This window comes from Pan troglodytes, chromosome 2 (genome assembly GCF_028858775.2).
Source record: "Pan troglodytes isolate AG18354 chromosome 2, NHGRI_mPanTro3-v2.0_pri, whole genome shotgun sequence".
NCBI lineage: Eukaryota > Metazoa > Chordata > Mammalia > Primates > Hominidae > Pan > Pan troglodytes.
Window position 1 is genome coordinate 116,940,615 of NC_086015.1, and position 15,811 is coordinate 116,956,425.

The 15,811-nt window shown below is 42.0% G+C and overlaps 1 protein-coding gene across 9 annotated transcripts in view; it reads left to right on the plus strand.

Annotated features, from left to right (window-relative positions):
- Positions 1–15,811, plus strand: part of SIDT1 (SID1 transmembrane family member 1) — a 100,659-nt gene that overhangs the window by 81,318 nt on the left and 3,530 nt on the right. For 5 of the 9 annotated variants that reach the window (XM_003950161.6, XM_063807014.1, XM_063807013.1 and 2 more), the window contains 7 exons: positions 813–949; positions 1,888–1,996; positions 4,861–4,875; positions 5,898–5,974; positions 9,476–9,522; positions 13,194–13,299; positions 13,390–13,500. In XM_003950161.6, coding sequence (XP_003950210.1) covers positions 813–949; positions 1,888–1,996; positions 4,861–4,875; positions 5,898–5,974; positions 9,476–9,522; positions 13,194–13,299; positions 13,390–13,500 — 602 coding nt within the window. Of the gene's footprint in view, positions 1–812; positions 950–1,887; positions 1,997–4,860; positions 4,876–5,894; positions 5,975–9,475; positions 9,523–13,193; positions 13,300–13,389; positions 13,501–15,811 lie in introns of all 9 variants that reach the window. The other 4 variants (XM_526266.9, XM_063807015.1, XM_054680907.2 and 1 more) reach the window with 2 other exon arrangements.

Here is a 15,811-nt window from a genome sequence, read left to right on the forward strand (position 1 = left end):
CAGTGATCATCCTTCTATATGTCTCTTTGTATGTATGTGAGAGAGGTTCCTTGGGATAACTAGAAGTAGAATTTTTCAGTTACTTGGTTTGTGCACCTTCTATTTTACCAAAAACTGACAAATTTCTCTCCAGAGCATTAATTCCCATTCCCAATAGCTGTGTGAGACTTCCCATTCCCCAGATCGTCACTAACGTTTATTACTGTCAGACACTTAAAGTTTTTATCAAGTTTTTGAGTAAAATGGCAGCATTGCATTGTTATCTTAATTTGCATGTCCACAATTGTAATGCAGTAAGCTCCATTTTATTTCTAGCTATTTTCCATCACTAGGCTATAAAGCTATAAATGTGTAGTAATCAATGTGATTATATTTTAGGGTGCTGAGAACGACCTCCCACACCTATCTGGGGCTCATCTTATGGTCACACTGCCTACATTATCACCATTAGGAATTCCTTTGTTATCATTGTTGAACACCAGCATCTAAAACGCAAGTGGGGGTAGTTGTTTGTTTATCATATCAGACACTCTTCTTCTGTGAAAGAGGAGTTATTTATTTATTATATCAGATGTTTTTCTTCTGTGAACTAAAGGGCAGCCTTAGAGAGGTTTAGAAGTGGAGTACGTGCGGTCTGCCTAGAGAATGTGCCAGGAGGCTGACATGTTAGAGGTCTCCACACAGCCTGCTGGTAGAAAATAGTCCATGGATTGAAGTGAGGGGTACTCAGAGTCTGAAGAAAAATCTAGAAAATATCATCTGTCTGTCACCTACTGAATCCTGATCATCTGGCTCCTCCTTTGGGTCCTCAGACACCTCCTTCATGTACATGATCGCTGGCCTGTGCATGCTGAAGCTCTATCAGACCCGCCACCCAGACATCAATGCCAGCGCCTACTCCGCCTACGCCTCCTTTGCTGTGGTCATCATGGTCACCGTCCTTGGAGTGGTGCGTCCCCCACCTTCTTCCACCTGGCTCTCGAAATGTGCCCCCCTAGGTCCAATAAACAAACAACAATCAAGTGAACGGGTTTGGATTAACCAAAATCCTCAGTTCATGACACAATTTCATCTCATGGCACAATTTCATCTCATGACACACTTTCATCATTGGCCCACTCATGGCACACTTTTACTTAGTTATTTAGTTTTTTTGTTTGTTTGCGAGACTCTGTCACCAGGCTGGAGTGCAGTGGCATGATCTCAGCTCACCGCAACCTCCACCTCCCAGGTTCAAGCGATTCTCCTGCCTCAGCCTCCTGAGTAGCTGGGACTACAGGCGCCCACCACCACGCCTGGCTAATTTTTGTAGAGACAGAGTTTCACCAAGTTGGCCAGACTGGTCTCAAACTCCTGACCTCATGATCTGCCCACCTCGGCCTCCCAAAGTGCTGGGATTACAGGCGTGAGCCACCGTGCCCGGCCTAGTTGGTTATTTTAATAATGTATTAGGCACCTGTAAAAAGACCACTGGATAATTTTAATATAAAGCTAGACCCGACTCATGTGAAAGTGGAATAGGGGTATATAAGCTGACTGGAGAGACTGAGGGGAAAAAACAGAAACCACCTTCTAAATATGCATGGGAAACACGTGTTGCCTTTTTGGTTATTTGCAGTTCATTCCCCCCCACTTCAGACCCGTTGCCCCTTCACCATTGCTATTTGGCTGCCTCTCCTATTTCCTTTTTCCATTTTCATTTGGCCCAGCAGCCTTTTTTTTTTCCTGTCCCCTGGGACTAAGATCCGCGGGAGTTTCCAGAGGGGGAGAAAAATAGAATGTGCACACAGCTGTTTTTGACTCCTTACACATACAGGAGAGAGGATGATTTTGATGAGTTTTCTAGGGAAAACCCCAGATGAAGGTAACTTCCATCTTTACTCCTAGGTGTTTGGAAAAAATGACGTGTGGTTCTGGGTCATCTTCTCTGCAATCCACGTTCTGGCCTCGCTAGCCCTCAGCACCCAGATATATTATATGGGTCGTTTCAAGATAGGTGAGTCACCTGTTAATTCTATACTAATCACACGAATCAACTTTAATGAAAAAGCAGACATCGCCTTTACTTACGCTGAATGAAAGTGTCACTGGTCACCGTGAACACATGCTCTGAATTCTATGCCATGTTTAATAGCACATATTTGCTCCAAGAGCTTCCTGTCCCTTATAGGATAGTGATAAGCTATTACCCCTAGTTCTATTTTCAGCTGAGAAACTAAGGTTTGCCACACCTCAGAGATGAGGTGTACCTCCAACCCCTGGTTGCAAACACTTTACAGTCTGCCAAACTTTGACTTGTATTAGAGAATGGTATGATCATCATACCACTAGTTCCACCTAGAGGAACATTTTTCAGTTTGCAGCATTCAAAGGGAGCATTTCTCTAACCATGCTAAATGGTTGTCAAGAATGAATTATATATTTTGAGATTCTAGGGCTGGAACTTTTGAGGCCAACTTGCCAATCTTAGAGGCAGGACACCTGCTGAGCTCCCTCCAACTTATCAGAGAGCATTGAATGTTCTACAGAAATCAGCTTGTGATCTGCTGTTGGTCAGTCATCATATATGGAAACAGATTCAAGTGGTTTTAGAGCATTTAAATTTTAAAAAATCATTTTAAGTTCCAGGAAGTCAGACTTAAATATCCTTTTGTCTATTTCAAGGCAAATTATTATATATAAACATAGGCAAACTTCTGATATTAACAAAGCCCAGAGCAAAAGTCCAAATAAAAGCCTGCATAGCTTATGTGTAAGAACATCAAAGTCATAAAGCAGACTAAAAAGCTATTAAATACATGAAAGGAGGGAAGAAGGGAGGGAGGGAAAAATATACCTCCATTGCAACTAAATTAGAAGGCCTAGGTTCAAATTTAAAATTCTTGGTTTCTCAACACTTTTTTCTACCTCTGGTTGTGTCTTAAGGAGTCTCACAAGTGTGTATGTGGCACCTTTGCCCTACATCCGATGTTCATCCACTTCCCCCACAAATAGCCACCACTTGGCCATTCCCTGCCCCTAGAGGTTTGCCCTAGTGGTACCATCTGCCCTCAGGAGGATACACAAGGGAAGGGGGCTATGCAGGCCTTAGAGCAGGCTTGGAGCCTTCTGGGCAGGTAGACACTTCTGGCGCCCTGGAATTCAGAATTTCTAGAAGGAAAGGAGGAGTCCTTTGGCCCTGCAGACTCCTCACTCATGAGGGAATAAGGCTTCTAAAATATGGGACCCTCTTGTCCAGGTCTAAGAGCAATTCTACATAAACAAATGGCTTTAAGACTAGAAGACCGAATAGAGCAATTGCTCGTTTTCAAAGGTTAATTCTTTTGCCATGGTCAGTAGATTTACCTTTGGCATGAACATAGCCAGCATACCTCCAAATCCCCCAGTTACTTGAGCCAGTTGTGTAGAACATTTGGCAGGGCACGCTGGTCATGATCCTCCACCAGACAGAAGGTAAGTGAAGTCATACAAACTAAACTTTCAAAAGGAAAATAATTGGGAGCATTGTTGTTCTGGTTTCTTCCAGAGTTGGAAAAATAAACTTGAGTGCAGATGTATGCAATGGTAGTGACCACTAATACATAGAGGAGCTTTAATATATTTATACCACCTTTGCCTTATGCAATTTTGCAATGCCAAATTATCTTATCTTTTAAAAGAAGTGAAATTTAGCGTATCATATTATGACCATGGAATAATTTGTTAGGGTCCCAACAGGAAAAAGATGTCACACACAAAGATAGAGAAGGATTTATTAACAGAAGTGCTATTCACAAGATGTGGATGGGGTAGAGGGGAATGAAAGGGATACCATGGAAACTTGGGGATAGCAGCAGTGAAGCTTTTACATCTATAAGCCCAAAAGGACAGGGAAGACATGGTTCCCAAAATCTAGAAGGAGAGAGTTACAGGGAAAAGTCACTCTGAAAGGAACAGTGACCTTTCATGGACGTTCTGACCAGCCTGCGGTAACCTCACAGGGAGGACGCCGGCAAAATAAGTCCTCTGAGCTCACTCTCCTTCCTTTGTCCCTGCAGTCTCCTGCCGGAATTCCCCATTGTCCAAGGAAAGTCAGGGAATCCACTGATATCATCCACACAGGCCCGCCTCCCCAGTGTGGTGGGTCCCCAGGAGAGAGATTCATGGCAAGTGGGCCTAGTAGGGCAAATGGGAGCTAGCCAGCCTGTAGTTTAACTGAATATTTTCCATTTCCGTACCCATGGAGTCTTCCCCAGGTGGTTACAGATGTACCAGAGTCAAAAGAAAACTTTCTATTTCGTCGTTGACAATGATTGTGTCTAAATTTAGTCCAAAGCCAGGAAGTTGGATTCATGGACAGTGTTCAGCTGACTCCAGCCTTTCTACCCATGTCATAAGTTGCCTTTGCTTTCTAATCACATGTCCTTTCTCTGTGGCCCCTCGGGCTACACAAGCAAATAAATGTGGACACAGGAAAGGCAGCAGCAATGAGGAAAAACATTTCATCATTAGCTCTCATAAACCGCAGAGCTGCTTCCCCAAATCACTACTGTGTCCCCCAGTCCCAGAGCTCTGGAAAAGGACCTCAGGGATTTCTCATGAGAGAGGCTGGATTATAAATTGCAAGCAGTGCACGAAAGTAGACAGAGAGAGAGAAAAGTCTCAATTCACTCTTTGAGGATTTGAAGACTTCTGAATGTTTGAGACAAGCAGAAAGATCCTATGTTCTTTTTAAGTAAACATTACTTTTATAATCAGAAAGCAAAATTAAAGTCATCCATCTTGAGAAAAAATAAAATGACCAGTAGTTTACATGTTTGGCTACTTTCTTACACGTCTCTCTTTTTTTTCTCCTTTCTTCTCTGCTTCCTACTGATTCAGATGTGTCTGACACAGGTAATGTTCAGCCACCCTTTCCAGGGGTCTAGATTGTTTTTGTATCAAAGTGATCCACCTGGCTGTCCTGGCAGCCCTGCTCCCTGAACAGCCTCTTTCAGGCCGGGCAGACTCCGTGGGAGTGGGGAGCCAGAGAGAGGCTCAGAGGGGAGGCTGCACTCCACCCTAGCCTGCTCCATGCCTTTTCTGGGATGCCACAGAGACAGGTTTTTCCCTCCTGGTTAAACTGACCACGGGGGTAACCTTGAGGAGGAGAAGGATTCATAACAGAGCTGAGATCCACATTCTGGAAAATGTTTGCTTTGGGCAGACCCAGACTGGCATTCGATATCTGTGGTGTGGACAGCTCACAGAAACACAGCCCGTCTTTGACCCTGACTGTTCATGTAACATTATAACACACACACTTGCTGCATTTCATATCATCCTTTTCAACTGTGCTTAAAAAAACTTTCCTGTCTTTTTCTCCCCATCTTAACTTACCTTCACTTGATGATTGTTTCAGTTCAGATAGATTTTCTGAACATGCTCAGTAGAGCCTAGGGTCCTTTAGTTCAATTGTTACTAACTTGTAACTGCATTGAGAAATAACAGATCTGAATCTTTACAAGCTAAGATTTCCCATCCTCTAGAGAGAGCATGTGTTTTAAAGTAGATTGAGGGGACCCATAACATCTCTACTATAAAGAAAACACCACTAGAGTAAACTGTAAACAAAAAGAAGCTTAGCTGCAGGAGACAGAATAAGGGTCCACCAGCCACCCATGTTATTTGTGAGTGCTTGTTGTTCATGTCCATCTTCCTTGCCTTTCTGCTGTGTAATGCACGGATATGGCATCCCTCTATGACGATACCATTTTTCAAAGCAAATACTTATTGCGCACCTATTAGGTGCAAAGCATTCTAATGCATTTTAATGAAGTGAGGATGACATCATTCTGGCTCCAAAACCTTGGGCCACTTCAGAGTATTTGTATTTTTGTTGACTAAGCCTTCTCACCATGCATTTGTATTATCAGCAGATTTGGGAATTTTCCGGCGGGCTGCCATGGTGTTCTACACAGACTGTATCCAGCAGTGTAGCCGACCTCTATATATGGTATGTGCATGTTCCTGTGTTCTTTGGCCCTGTCCCAGAAAGCAGGGGAATAGCAGGAGGAACAGGCTTGGGGCAGTCACTCACGGCTCCTAAAATCAAGAAGGCCAGATGGCCCTGGGTGGCTAAAGGCCCATTAGTGGGAGAAGGAGCATGGTGCTTATTCTTTTTCATACAAGTCAAGCTAACATGGTCCCATTTTTATAAACAAAATATTTGCCAGTATATAAAAAAGGAGAAAATACATCTACCCAACTGTTAAACAGTGATGATTACGGACACATGGTGGGGAATAACACACACTGGGGCCTGTTAGAGGGTGGGGCGAGGGGGCAGCATGGGAGGAGGGAGAAGATCAGGAAGAATAGCTAATGAATGCTGAGCTTCATAGCTGGGTGATGGGATGATCTGTGTAGCAAAACCACCATGGCACACGTTTACCCATGGAACAAACCTGCACATCCTGCCCATGTAACCCTGAGCTTAAAATAAAATTCGGAAATAAAAAATAATAAAGAATTATTTTTTTTTTGAGACGGAGTTTTGCTCTTGGCCCAGGCTGGAGTGCAGTGGTGCGATCTTGGCTCACCGCAACCGCCACCTCCCGGGTTCAAGCGATTCTCCTGCCTCAGCCTCCTGAGTAGCTGGGATTACAGGCATGTGCCACCACACCTGGCTAATTTTGTATTTTTAGTAGAGACGGGGTTTCTCCATGTTGGTCAGGCTGGTCTTGAACTCCCAGCCTCAGGTGATCCGCCCACCTTGGCCTCCCAAAGTGCTGGGATTACAGACGTGAGCCACCGTGCCCTGCCCAATAATGAAATTTTTAAAAAATAAAATAAAAATAAATGAACAGTGATCATAGCTATGGGGAGGATCAAGACAGTGTACCCTTATAAATAATCATCCAAAGAAGTACCCTTGTGGAAGTGAAAGGGCACACTGCTAATAATTCCACCAGGACAGCAGGTGTAAACCAGGACTATCTCGAGAAAACTGGGACCCGTGGTCACTCCAGTCACGCCCATTACGAACTTACACTTCCACATTATGCATTTCTGTATTGCTTGATTTTCACAATGAGCAAGAATTTTTTATAACTTGTGCTTATTGCTTGATGGTTAAAACATACTTCAGTGTATTATATATTTCTATAGTGAGCCCAGAGCTCAGGGCCCTGGTCCCAGCTCTCTCTTGGCTCTCTGGTCAGTGATCTTGGGAAGGCTACCTTCCTCCTCTGAGCCCACTGCCCCAGGCTTTACAAAGTGCTGCAGTCAGAACTAGTGATGCTAGTATTGCCTGTCACACAGGGATTTAGCAAGTACCTGCTAATCCTTTATCATCAGAATATTTTTGCTAAAGGAATATGGAAATCCGTGAGCACTCTAGAGCTTGGGCAGGAGCTATAAGCACTAAAAACAAGGGAATTGAGGCTGGAGGGTTTATTCAGGTGAGAATGAAAAAGTCCATCAGGACTTGTGAGTATTTTGAGAGGCAAGTTCTCCTGCTTACCTGTGAAACAGGAGAGGCAAGTAATGTTTTCGTTTTTTACATTAATTGATAGAGGCTTCCTTTTTTAATAGACTTTATATTTTTTTAGAGCAGCTTTACATCCACAGAAAAATTGAGCAGAAGTACAGAAATTTCCCATATACCCTCTGCCCCCAACTCCCCACATGCACAGCCTCCCCCACTATTGACATTTCCAAACCACAGTGGTACATTGGTTACAGTTGATGAGCCTACACTGACACATCATTACTACCCATGTAAAGTTTACATTACATTAATGCTCATTCTTGATGTACACTCATGGGTTTTAACAAGCATGTTGACATGTACCTACCATTATAGTATCATACAAGACAGTTCCACTGCCCTAAAAATCCTCTGGGCTCAGCCTATTCATCCCTCCCTCCCTCTTAGGTCCTCACAACCACTAATCTTTTTTCTATTGGCACAGTTTTTCTTTTTCCAAAATGTAATTGGAATCATACAGTATATAGCCATTTCATACTGCCTTCTTCCACTTAGTAATAAGCATTTAAGTTTCCTTCATGTCTTTTCATGGCTTGATAGCTCATTTGTATTTAGCACTGAATAATATTCCATTGCCCAGATGTGGGATGTGCCGCGTTTATTTATTCACCCACTAAAGGGCATTTTGATTGCTTCCAAGTGTGGGTAATTATGAATAAGCTGCTATAACACTCATGTGTAAGTTTTTGTGTGGACATAAGTTTTCAACTCCTTTTGTTAAATATCAAAGGGAGCTATTTCTGGATTACATGGCAATCATAAGTTTAGTTTTGTAAGAAACGCGAAACTGTCTTCCAAGTGGCTGTGCTGTTTTGCATTTCCACCAGCAATGAGTGTTACTGTTGCTCCACATCCTCGCCAGCATTTGGTGTTGTCACTGTTTGAGGATTTTAGCCATTCTAATAGGTGAATTAATTTTTTTAATGAAGTTATTTCCTCCAAATTGGATGGATCACCTAAAAGACAAAGAATTACTACTTTTAAATAGTAGATGAGTGGTTATGCAAATTAAAGTACGATCAAATCTCTCCTAGAAGTTTTAAGTAGTATGCAAAGAACAGGGACAGATTGTGAATAAATCTCTGTCAGAGTAATTGTCATTTATTTGTTTGTTTGTTTATTTATTTTGGGACAGAGTCTTGCTCTATCACCCAGGCTGGAGTGCAGTGGCACAATCTCGGCTCACTGCAACCTCTGCCTCCCAGGTTCAAAATCTTCTCGGGCCTCAGCCTCTCAAGAAGCTAGGACTACAGTTGTGTGCCACCACACCTGGCTAATTTTTGTATTTTTAGTAGAGACAAGCTTTCACCATGTCAGCCAGGCTGGTTTCAAACTCCTGACCTCAGGTGATCTGCCCGCCTTAGCCTCCCAAATTGCTGGGATTATAGGCTTGAGCCACCACACCCGGCCTATTGTCCTTTAAAATTGACCTTTTCTCCCTATTTTCTCCCCTACAAGAGTCTATATTGTAGACACAGGAACCTGCGAGTTTCAGGACCACCTTGAAACCAGAGTAATGGGTACAAAATTAACTCCCTACAGCTGGGGCCTGAGAATTGCAATAGTGGCTACCAAGTAGTACACCCCAGAAAAACAGTGCTCAATTACATAGTACCAGTGATGGAATTCTCTCAATTCTGTAATCAGCACATACCACCAGCCTCTGCACTGAGAAATGGGCCCATGGGCCCAGCTCCACTAAACACTGGGGAGAAATGGAGTCCTGCTTTGCTCACCACATTTTCTTTCTCAGGGATGAAGTCAGGTCTATTTGCAGTTAAAAGCCTTGCCATTTAGTCTTTGTATACGATTAGTGTCAGATCATAGGCAAGGCACTCTTAGAACCACAGAAAATTTTTTTCACCAATGCAATTGTTTTCCCATAGTTGATACTTCTACACAGTAGGTTAAAAGAAAAGTAGGCTGTGCAGCCTCTCATTTGATGTTTTCTTTCCTCTTTTCCAGGATAGAATGGTGTTGCTGGTTGTGGGGAATCTGGTTAACTGGTCCTTGTAAGTAGTCTTATGAAAACATGTTTTTGCCTTTATTAATGTCAGTAACACTGTGGTTTAGCTTTCCTTGACTGTCATTTTTACAAAGAAATCTGAAATTAAGGAGAAGGTAGGACTGCTTGTTCTAGAGACTCAAAAAAAGGTAGTAGGACATTCTCGTGCAGCAATTGTAGCCTCTCTTAAAACACTGATGCATTGAGTTCATTTGCTCAACAAGACAAACATCAAAACTTGTTAAGTCTATGTGGATACATTGGATAGAAAGATGGGATGGACAGATGGATGGATAGATGGATGGTTAGATAGATAGATAGATAGATAGATAGATAGATAGATAGATAGATAGATAATTATACCACTGATTGCAAACATCCAACATAGCTTTAAACTCTTTCACAGAATTTTCATAAAGACTACCCAGTAGGCCTTCTTTTCTGTAGAAATTTTTCTTTTACTAAATGTGTGTGTGTGTGTGTGTGTGTGTGTGCAAGTCCCTCTTTTATTTCTTTCCCTCCAGTCTCTTTCTTTCTACCTACATCATTCTTCTTCCTCTTTCCCCATAGCCTGTGTTCCTCAAATGGCTCAAAATAGAACAGTACAACAGATGTGTATTTTTGCTAGCCACCATTATTTTATGCAATCTATCCTCTTATACAGTTGAATGAGTGAAATATTTTATTGATCACTCAAACCATAAGTAAGTTTAACTGCTTTTATTTGTAGCTCCTAGATGATGAGCTCCTCAGGGTCAGTGGCCTGTGATTAAAAAAAAAAAATGATTCTGTAATCCCAGTGAACAGTAAGGAATGAAGAGGCATGCCTTCAGAGGAGGCCAGAATCAAGTCATGAGAATCTGAGTCCTATCTGGGGGGCATGTGCTTCTGGAAGAAGCTTCCCATGTTGTCACCCCAGGGATTGCCTCAGGATAAGATGTATACCATTTAACAATTCCTCCTTTACTTGGGGGCAGGTCAAGATGAGAGGATTCTTGGGCAGTGGTCTCTTCTTGACCACCCTTCTAGCAGACTCCACAGTCCTGGTGGTCCTGAAAGAGAGGGCAATGGGAGGAGAAAAGGGACCAACCTCTTGATAATGACCAACCTTTGACTATGATTCCAGGGGCTCAGAATCACTTGGCTTGTCTCCGTCTCTCACATAAGCAAAACCACATCCATGATCTGATCACAAGACAAGGCAAATGGCCTCTCTTCACAGACTGCTCTGTGGAACAAAAGGGCCTCTAGGGATGGAGGTGCAATGACAGACTTACACCGTGATTATCTGATAGTGGGCTACCTCCTTCCCAGTTGCTTCATAAAGACATGGAATGATTTCCCATGAATGATATTTTTAAAAGAATTACTTTCGTATGGTCCTGAGTTATATATAGGCATAGAGATGTATGTACATACATATGCATATATAGAGAGAGACAGAGAGAAAATGACAAAGCAAATGTAACAAAACGCTAATAACTAGAGAATCTGAAGGAAGGATGTACAAGAGTTGCCTGGTATACTAAAGATTTCAAAATCTGGGAGAAGAAAATTTTCTACATTATACAGAACAAAGTCACTGGAGGCCAGGTGCAGTGGCTCACACTTAGAATCACAACACTTTGGGAGGCCGAGGCAGCAGGATTGCTTGAGCCCAGGAGTTTGAGACCAGTCTGGGCAACATGGTGAGACCCTCTCTCAAAAAAAAAGGAAAAAAAAAAAAAGAACAAAGTCAGTTAGAATTCAAAATGAAGAAAGAGAGTCCATTAATAGTACTTTACACTTTAAATACTTAGGAATAAATTTTGAGAGATGTACACAATCTTTCTATAGAAAATGTAATTATCTTATTAGAAGCCATAAGGAAAATTTAGCTAAATGAAGAGAGACGTCAGGTCCTGGATGGAAAGATTAACTACTGCAAAGGTATCCTTTCTCAAGATAATGTATACATTTAGAGTTAGAATAGTAATTAAGTTAATAAGGTTTTATTCTAAAATTTATTTGCTAGTTAGGCAAAAATTTCAAAGATCTTTGAAAAAGAGATTAACAGAAGCAAGGAGGAGCAGAGGTGACTAGCCCAGCATTGTCCATTAGAACTCTCTGGAGTGATGTAAATGTTTCACACGTACAGTCCAATACAGTAACTATTAGCACATAGATATTGCAGACTTGAAATGTGGCTAGTGTGACTGAGGAAGTAGATTTTCAATTTTATTTAATTTTAATAGCCACATGTGGCTACCAAATGGAACAGTGCAGGCTAGCCTAATCAGATAATCTAGCATATTATAAAATAATAATAAAATAGTGAGGCACCGATCTAAAATTAGAAATTAGAAATATGAATCAGTGAATCCGAATGGAGGACAGAAACCCAACTAGATAGAGATATTGAGATTTGAAAAAATATATATGTGGATGTGTATTCATTAAAAACTATTTCAGGCCGGGCACGGTGGCTCATGCCTGTAATCCCAGCACTTTGGGAGGCCGAGGCAGGTGGATCACGAGGTCAGGTGTTCAAGACCAGCCTGGCCAAGATGGTGAAACCCCCGTCTCTACTAAAAATACAAAAAATTAGCTGGGCGTGGTGGCATGTGCCTGTAATCCCAGCTACTCTGGAGGCTGTGGCAGAGAATTGCTTAAACTTGGAGGGGTGGAGGTTGCAGTGAGCCGAGATGGTGCCACTGCACTCCAGCCTGGGCAACACAGTGAGACTCCATCTCAAAAAAAAAAAAAACTATTTCAAAACAAAGAGATAAGAAAGAATTATGTAATAAAGGACATATTATAACTGAATAGAAATTTGGAACAAAATTAAAGCTGACTCCAACCAAAATTAACTTTAGCATTAATTTTAAAACCATGGACAGCTAGCAAAAATTTGGTAATGTGTGTCAAGCCAATCATGGAGATGATTTTACTTCTATTCTAAGGAACTAATCTTAAATGAAAAACATAAGCTCAATGTCTGAAAGTATTTATTTATTCATTGCAGTGTTTCTTATAATAGTGAAAAACCAAAGAATGTGGGAAAACACTTCAACAAAAGGGGAAAGATGATCGTTTACATTGCATTCAGTTATGGGAACTTTACATGGTTGTTAGAAATGAATGCTTGGAAGAAAGTGTATTAAATTAAAAGTTACTTATATAGGCAAGGCACCATGGCTCACGGCTGTAATCCCAGGTCTTTGGGAGGCTGAAGCAAAAGGATGGCTTGAGGCCATGAATCCAACATCAGGCTGGGCAACATAGCAAGACCCTGCCTCTACAAAAAAATTTTAAAAGTTAGCTGGAAGTGGTGACATGCATCTGTAGTCCCGGATACCAGAGAGGTTGAAGTGGAAGGATCGCTTGAGTCCAGGATGTGGAGGTTGCAGTGAGCCGTGATGGTGCCATTGCACTCTAGCCTGAGTGAGGGAATGAGACCCCAACTCTTAAAAAAAAAAAAAAAAAAAAAAAGACACTTATATGTTAAAGTATTTCTTTAAAAATCTACTGTTCCATCAGAGGTAAGAGTTTAAAAAAAAATAAAATGAACTAAAAATAAAAGTTAAAAAAAAAAAAAAAGAACCTGCCCCTTCCCCCTCAAGGGACTGGGGGATTGGAAAAGCCAATAGTGTTACAAATCCACCTTCACGGCTGCCCACATTTCTCCCACGCCTGCAGCGCCCTCTTTGGATTGATATACCGCCCCAGGGACTTTGCTTCCTACATGCTGGGCATCTTCATCTGTAACCTTTTGCTGTACCTGGCCTTTTACATCATCATGAAGGTAAGAGCGGGTGCCGGGAGCGGCTGCCTCGGGCCCTCGGGCAGGCGAAGGCGGGGTCGCGTGAGGCCGCGTCTGCTTCTCCTCCGACAGCTCCGCAGCTCTGAAAAGGTCCTCCCAGTCCCGCTCTTCTGCATCGTGGCCACCGCTGTGATGTGGGCTGCCGCCCTGTATTTTTTCTTCCAGAATCTCAGCAGCTGGGAGGTAAGAGGCCAGTTTTCTTATCCAAAAACAACTTCTCTCTCCAACTTGCCATTTTGGCCTTTCTACCTCCCTCTCTTAATGTGTTTTCACAGTGTCTAAAATGAAAGTTTTCTCTACCAGGGATGGTTTTTAATAGCCGCACATAAATGCACAATAACTGCATGCGTTATCATTCTCAGGGTGGCACTTTATAAATCTGTAAGTACTACAGACATTGCAAATTTGGTCTTCATTGCATGTTGTATTACGACGCTGGTCCCAGTGGATGCTTAACGCGGTCAAAAGCCTTGAGTACTGCATCTTCTCATCTTTCTCATAATCTCCATCCATCAACAAATACCCAAGCTGAGTGTCATTACATCCAGTCCATAGATAACAGAGCCGAAGCCTAGGAAATTAGTGGTATATCTGAGGCACAGAACAGGAAGAAGTCTTAGCATTCCATCAGAACAGTTACCACAATAGATTTTAGAATATTTCTGTCACTCCAGAAAGAAACCTCATATGCATCAGCATTCACTCCTCATTTCTCGCTAACCCCTTACCCCTAAGCAACTACTAAATCTACCTTTTGTCTCTGTATATTTGCTTATTCTGGACATTTCATGTAAATGGAATCACACAATACATGGCCTTTGTGTCTGGCTTCTTTCACTTAATGTGTCCTGGGTTCAAGCATGCTGTAACATACATAGTACTTCATGTCTATTCATTGCTGAAAAATATTCCGTTGTACTGATATATCACATTTTATCTACCTGCTCATCAGTTGATGGACAGTTGGATTGTTTCTATTTTTGTGTCATTATGAGTGATGCTGCTGTGAATATTTGTGTACAAGTTTTTTCCTTGAGTTAAAATATACATATAAAATTTACCATCGTTACCATTTTAAAATGTGCAGTTCAGTGGTCATAAATACATGTATATTCTTTGGTTTTTCCCCTCATCTCCCTCTCCCCCCACCCTTCCTGGACTCTGGTAACCACCAAACTATTCTCTATCTTCACGGGATCCACTTTTCTAGCTGCCTCATATGAGTGAGAACATGCAATATTTGTCATTCTGTGCTTCACTTATTTCGCTTAACATAATGGCCTCGAGTTCCATACGTGTTGCTGCAAATGGCAGGATTTTATTCTTTTTTATGGCTGAATAGTATTTTATTGTGTTTGTAGGTGTATGTACATTGTCTATGTAGATATGTGTATCATATTGTCTTTGTCCATACCTCTGTTGATGGGCACTTAGATTGATTCCATATTTTGCCTATTGTGAACAGTGCTGTAATAAACATGGGAGTGCAGATAACTCTTTGACATACTGATTTCTTTTCTTTTGGATATATATCAAGTAGTAGAATTGCTGGATCATATGGTAGCTCTATTTTTTTCTTTTTTGGGGGGGGCGGTGGGGACGGGGTCTCCCTCTGTCTCCGAGGCTGGAGTGCAATGGCGCAATCTCGGCTCACTGCAACCTCCACCTCCCAGGTTCAAGTGATTCTCCTGCCTCACCCTCCTGAGTAGCTGGGACTACAGGCGCCCACCACCGTGCCCAGCTAATTTTTTTGTATTTTTAGTAGAGACGGTGTTTCACCATGTTGGCCAGGCTGGTCTCAAACTCCTGACCTTAGGCGATCCACCTGCCTCTGCCTCCCATGGTCCTGGGATTACAGGTGTGAGCCACCGCGCCCGGCCATAGCTCTATTTTTAGTTTTTTGAGGAACTTCCAAACTGTTCTCCACAGTGGCTGTACTAATTTACATTCCCACCAACAGTGTGTAAGAGTTCCCTTTCCTCCACATCCTCGCCAGCATCTGTTATTGCCTGTCTTTTTGATACGAGCCTTTTTAACAGGGGTAAGATGATATCTCATTGTAGTTTTGATTTGCATTCTCTGATGATCAGTGATGTTGAGCACCTTTTCATATGCCTGCTTGCCATTTGTATGTCTTCTTTTGAGAAATGTCTATTCAGATCTTTTGCCCATTTTTAAATTGGATTTTTTTCCCTTACAGTTCTTTCAGCTCCTTATATATTCTGGTTATTAATTTCTTGTCAGATGGATAGTTTGCAAATATTTTCTCCCATTCTGTGGGTTGTCTCTTCACTTTGTTCGTCATTTCCTTTGCTGTGCAGAAGCTTCGTAGCTTGATGTAATCTCGCTTCTCTATTTTTGCTTTGGTTGCCTGTGCTTTTGAGGTCTTTGTGTACAGGTTTTTGTGTGGATGGATGTTTTCTTGGAAGCTAACTTTTCGAACCAGACATCTAGTAGCGTTTTTGTAGCTTTCTGGACGTTCAACTCTTTGAAC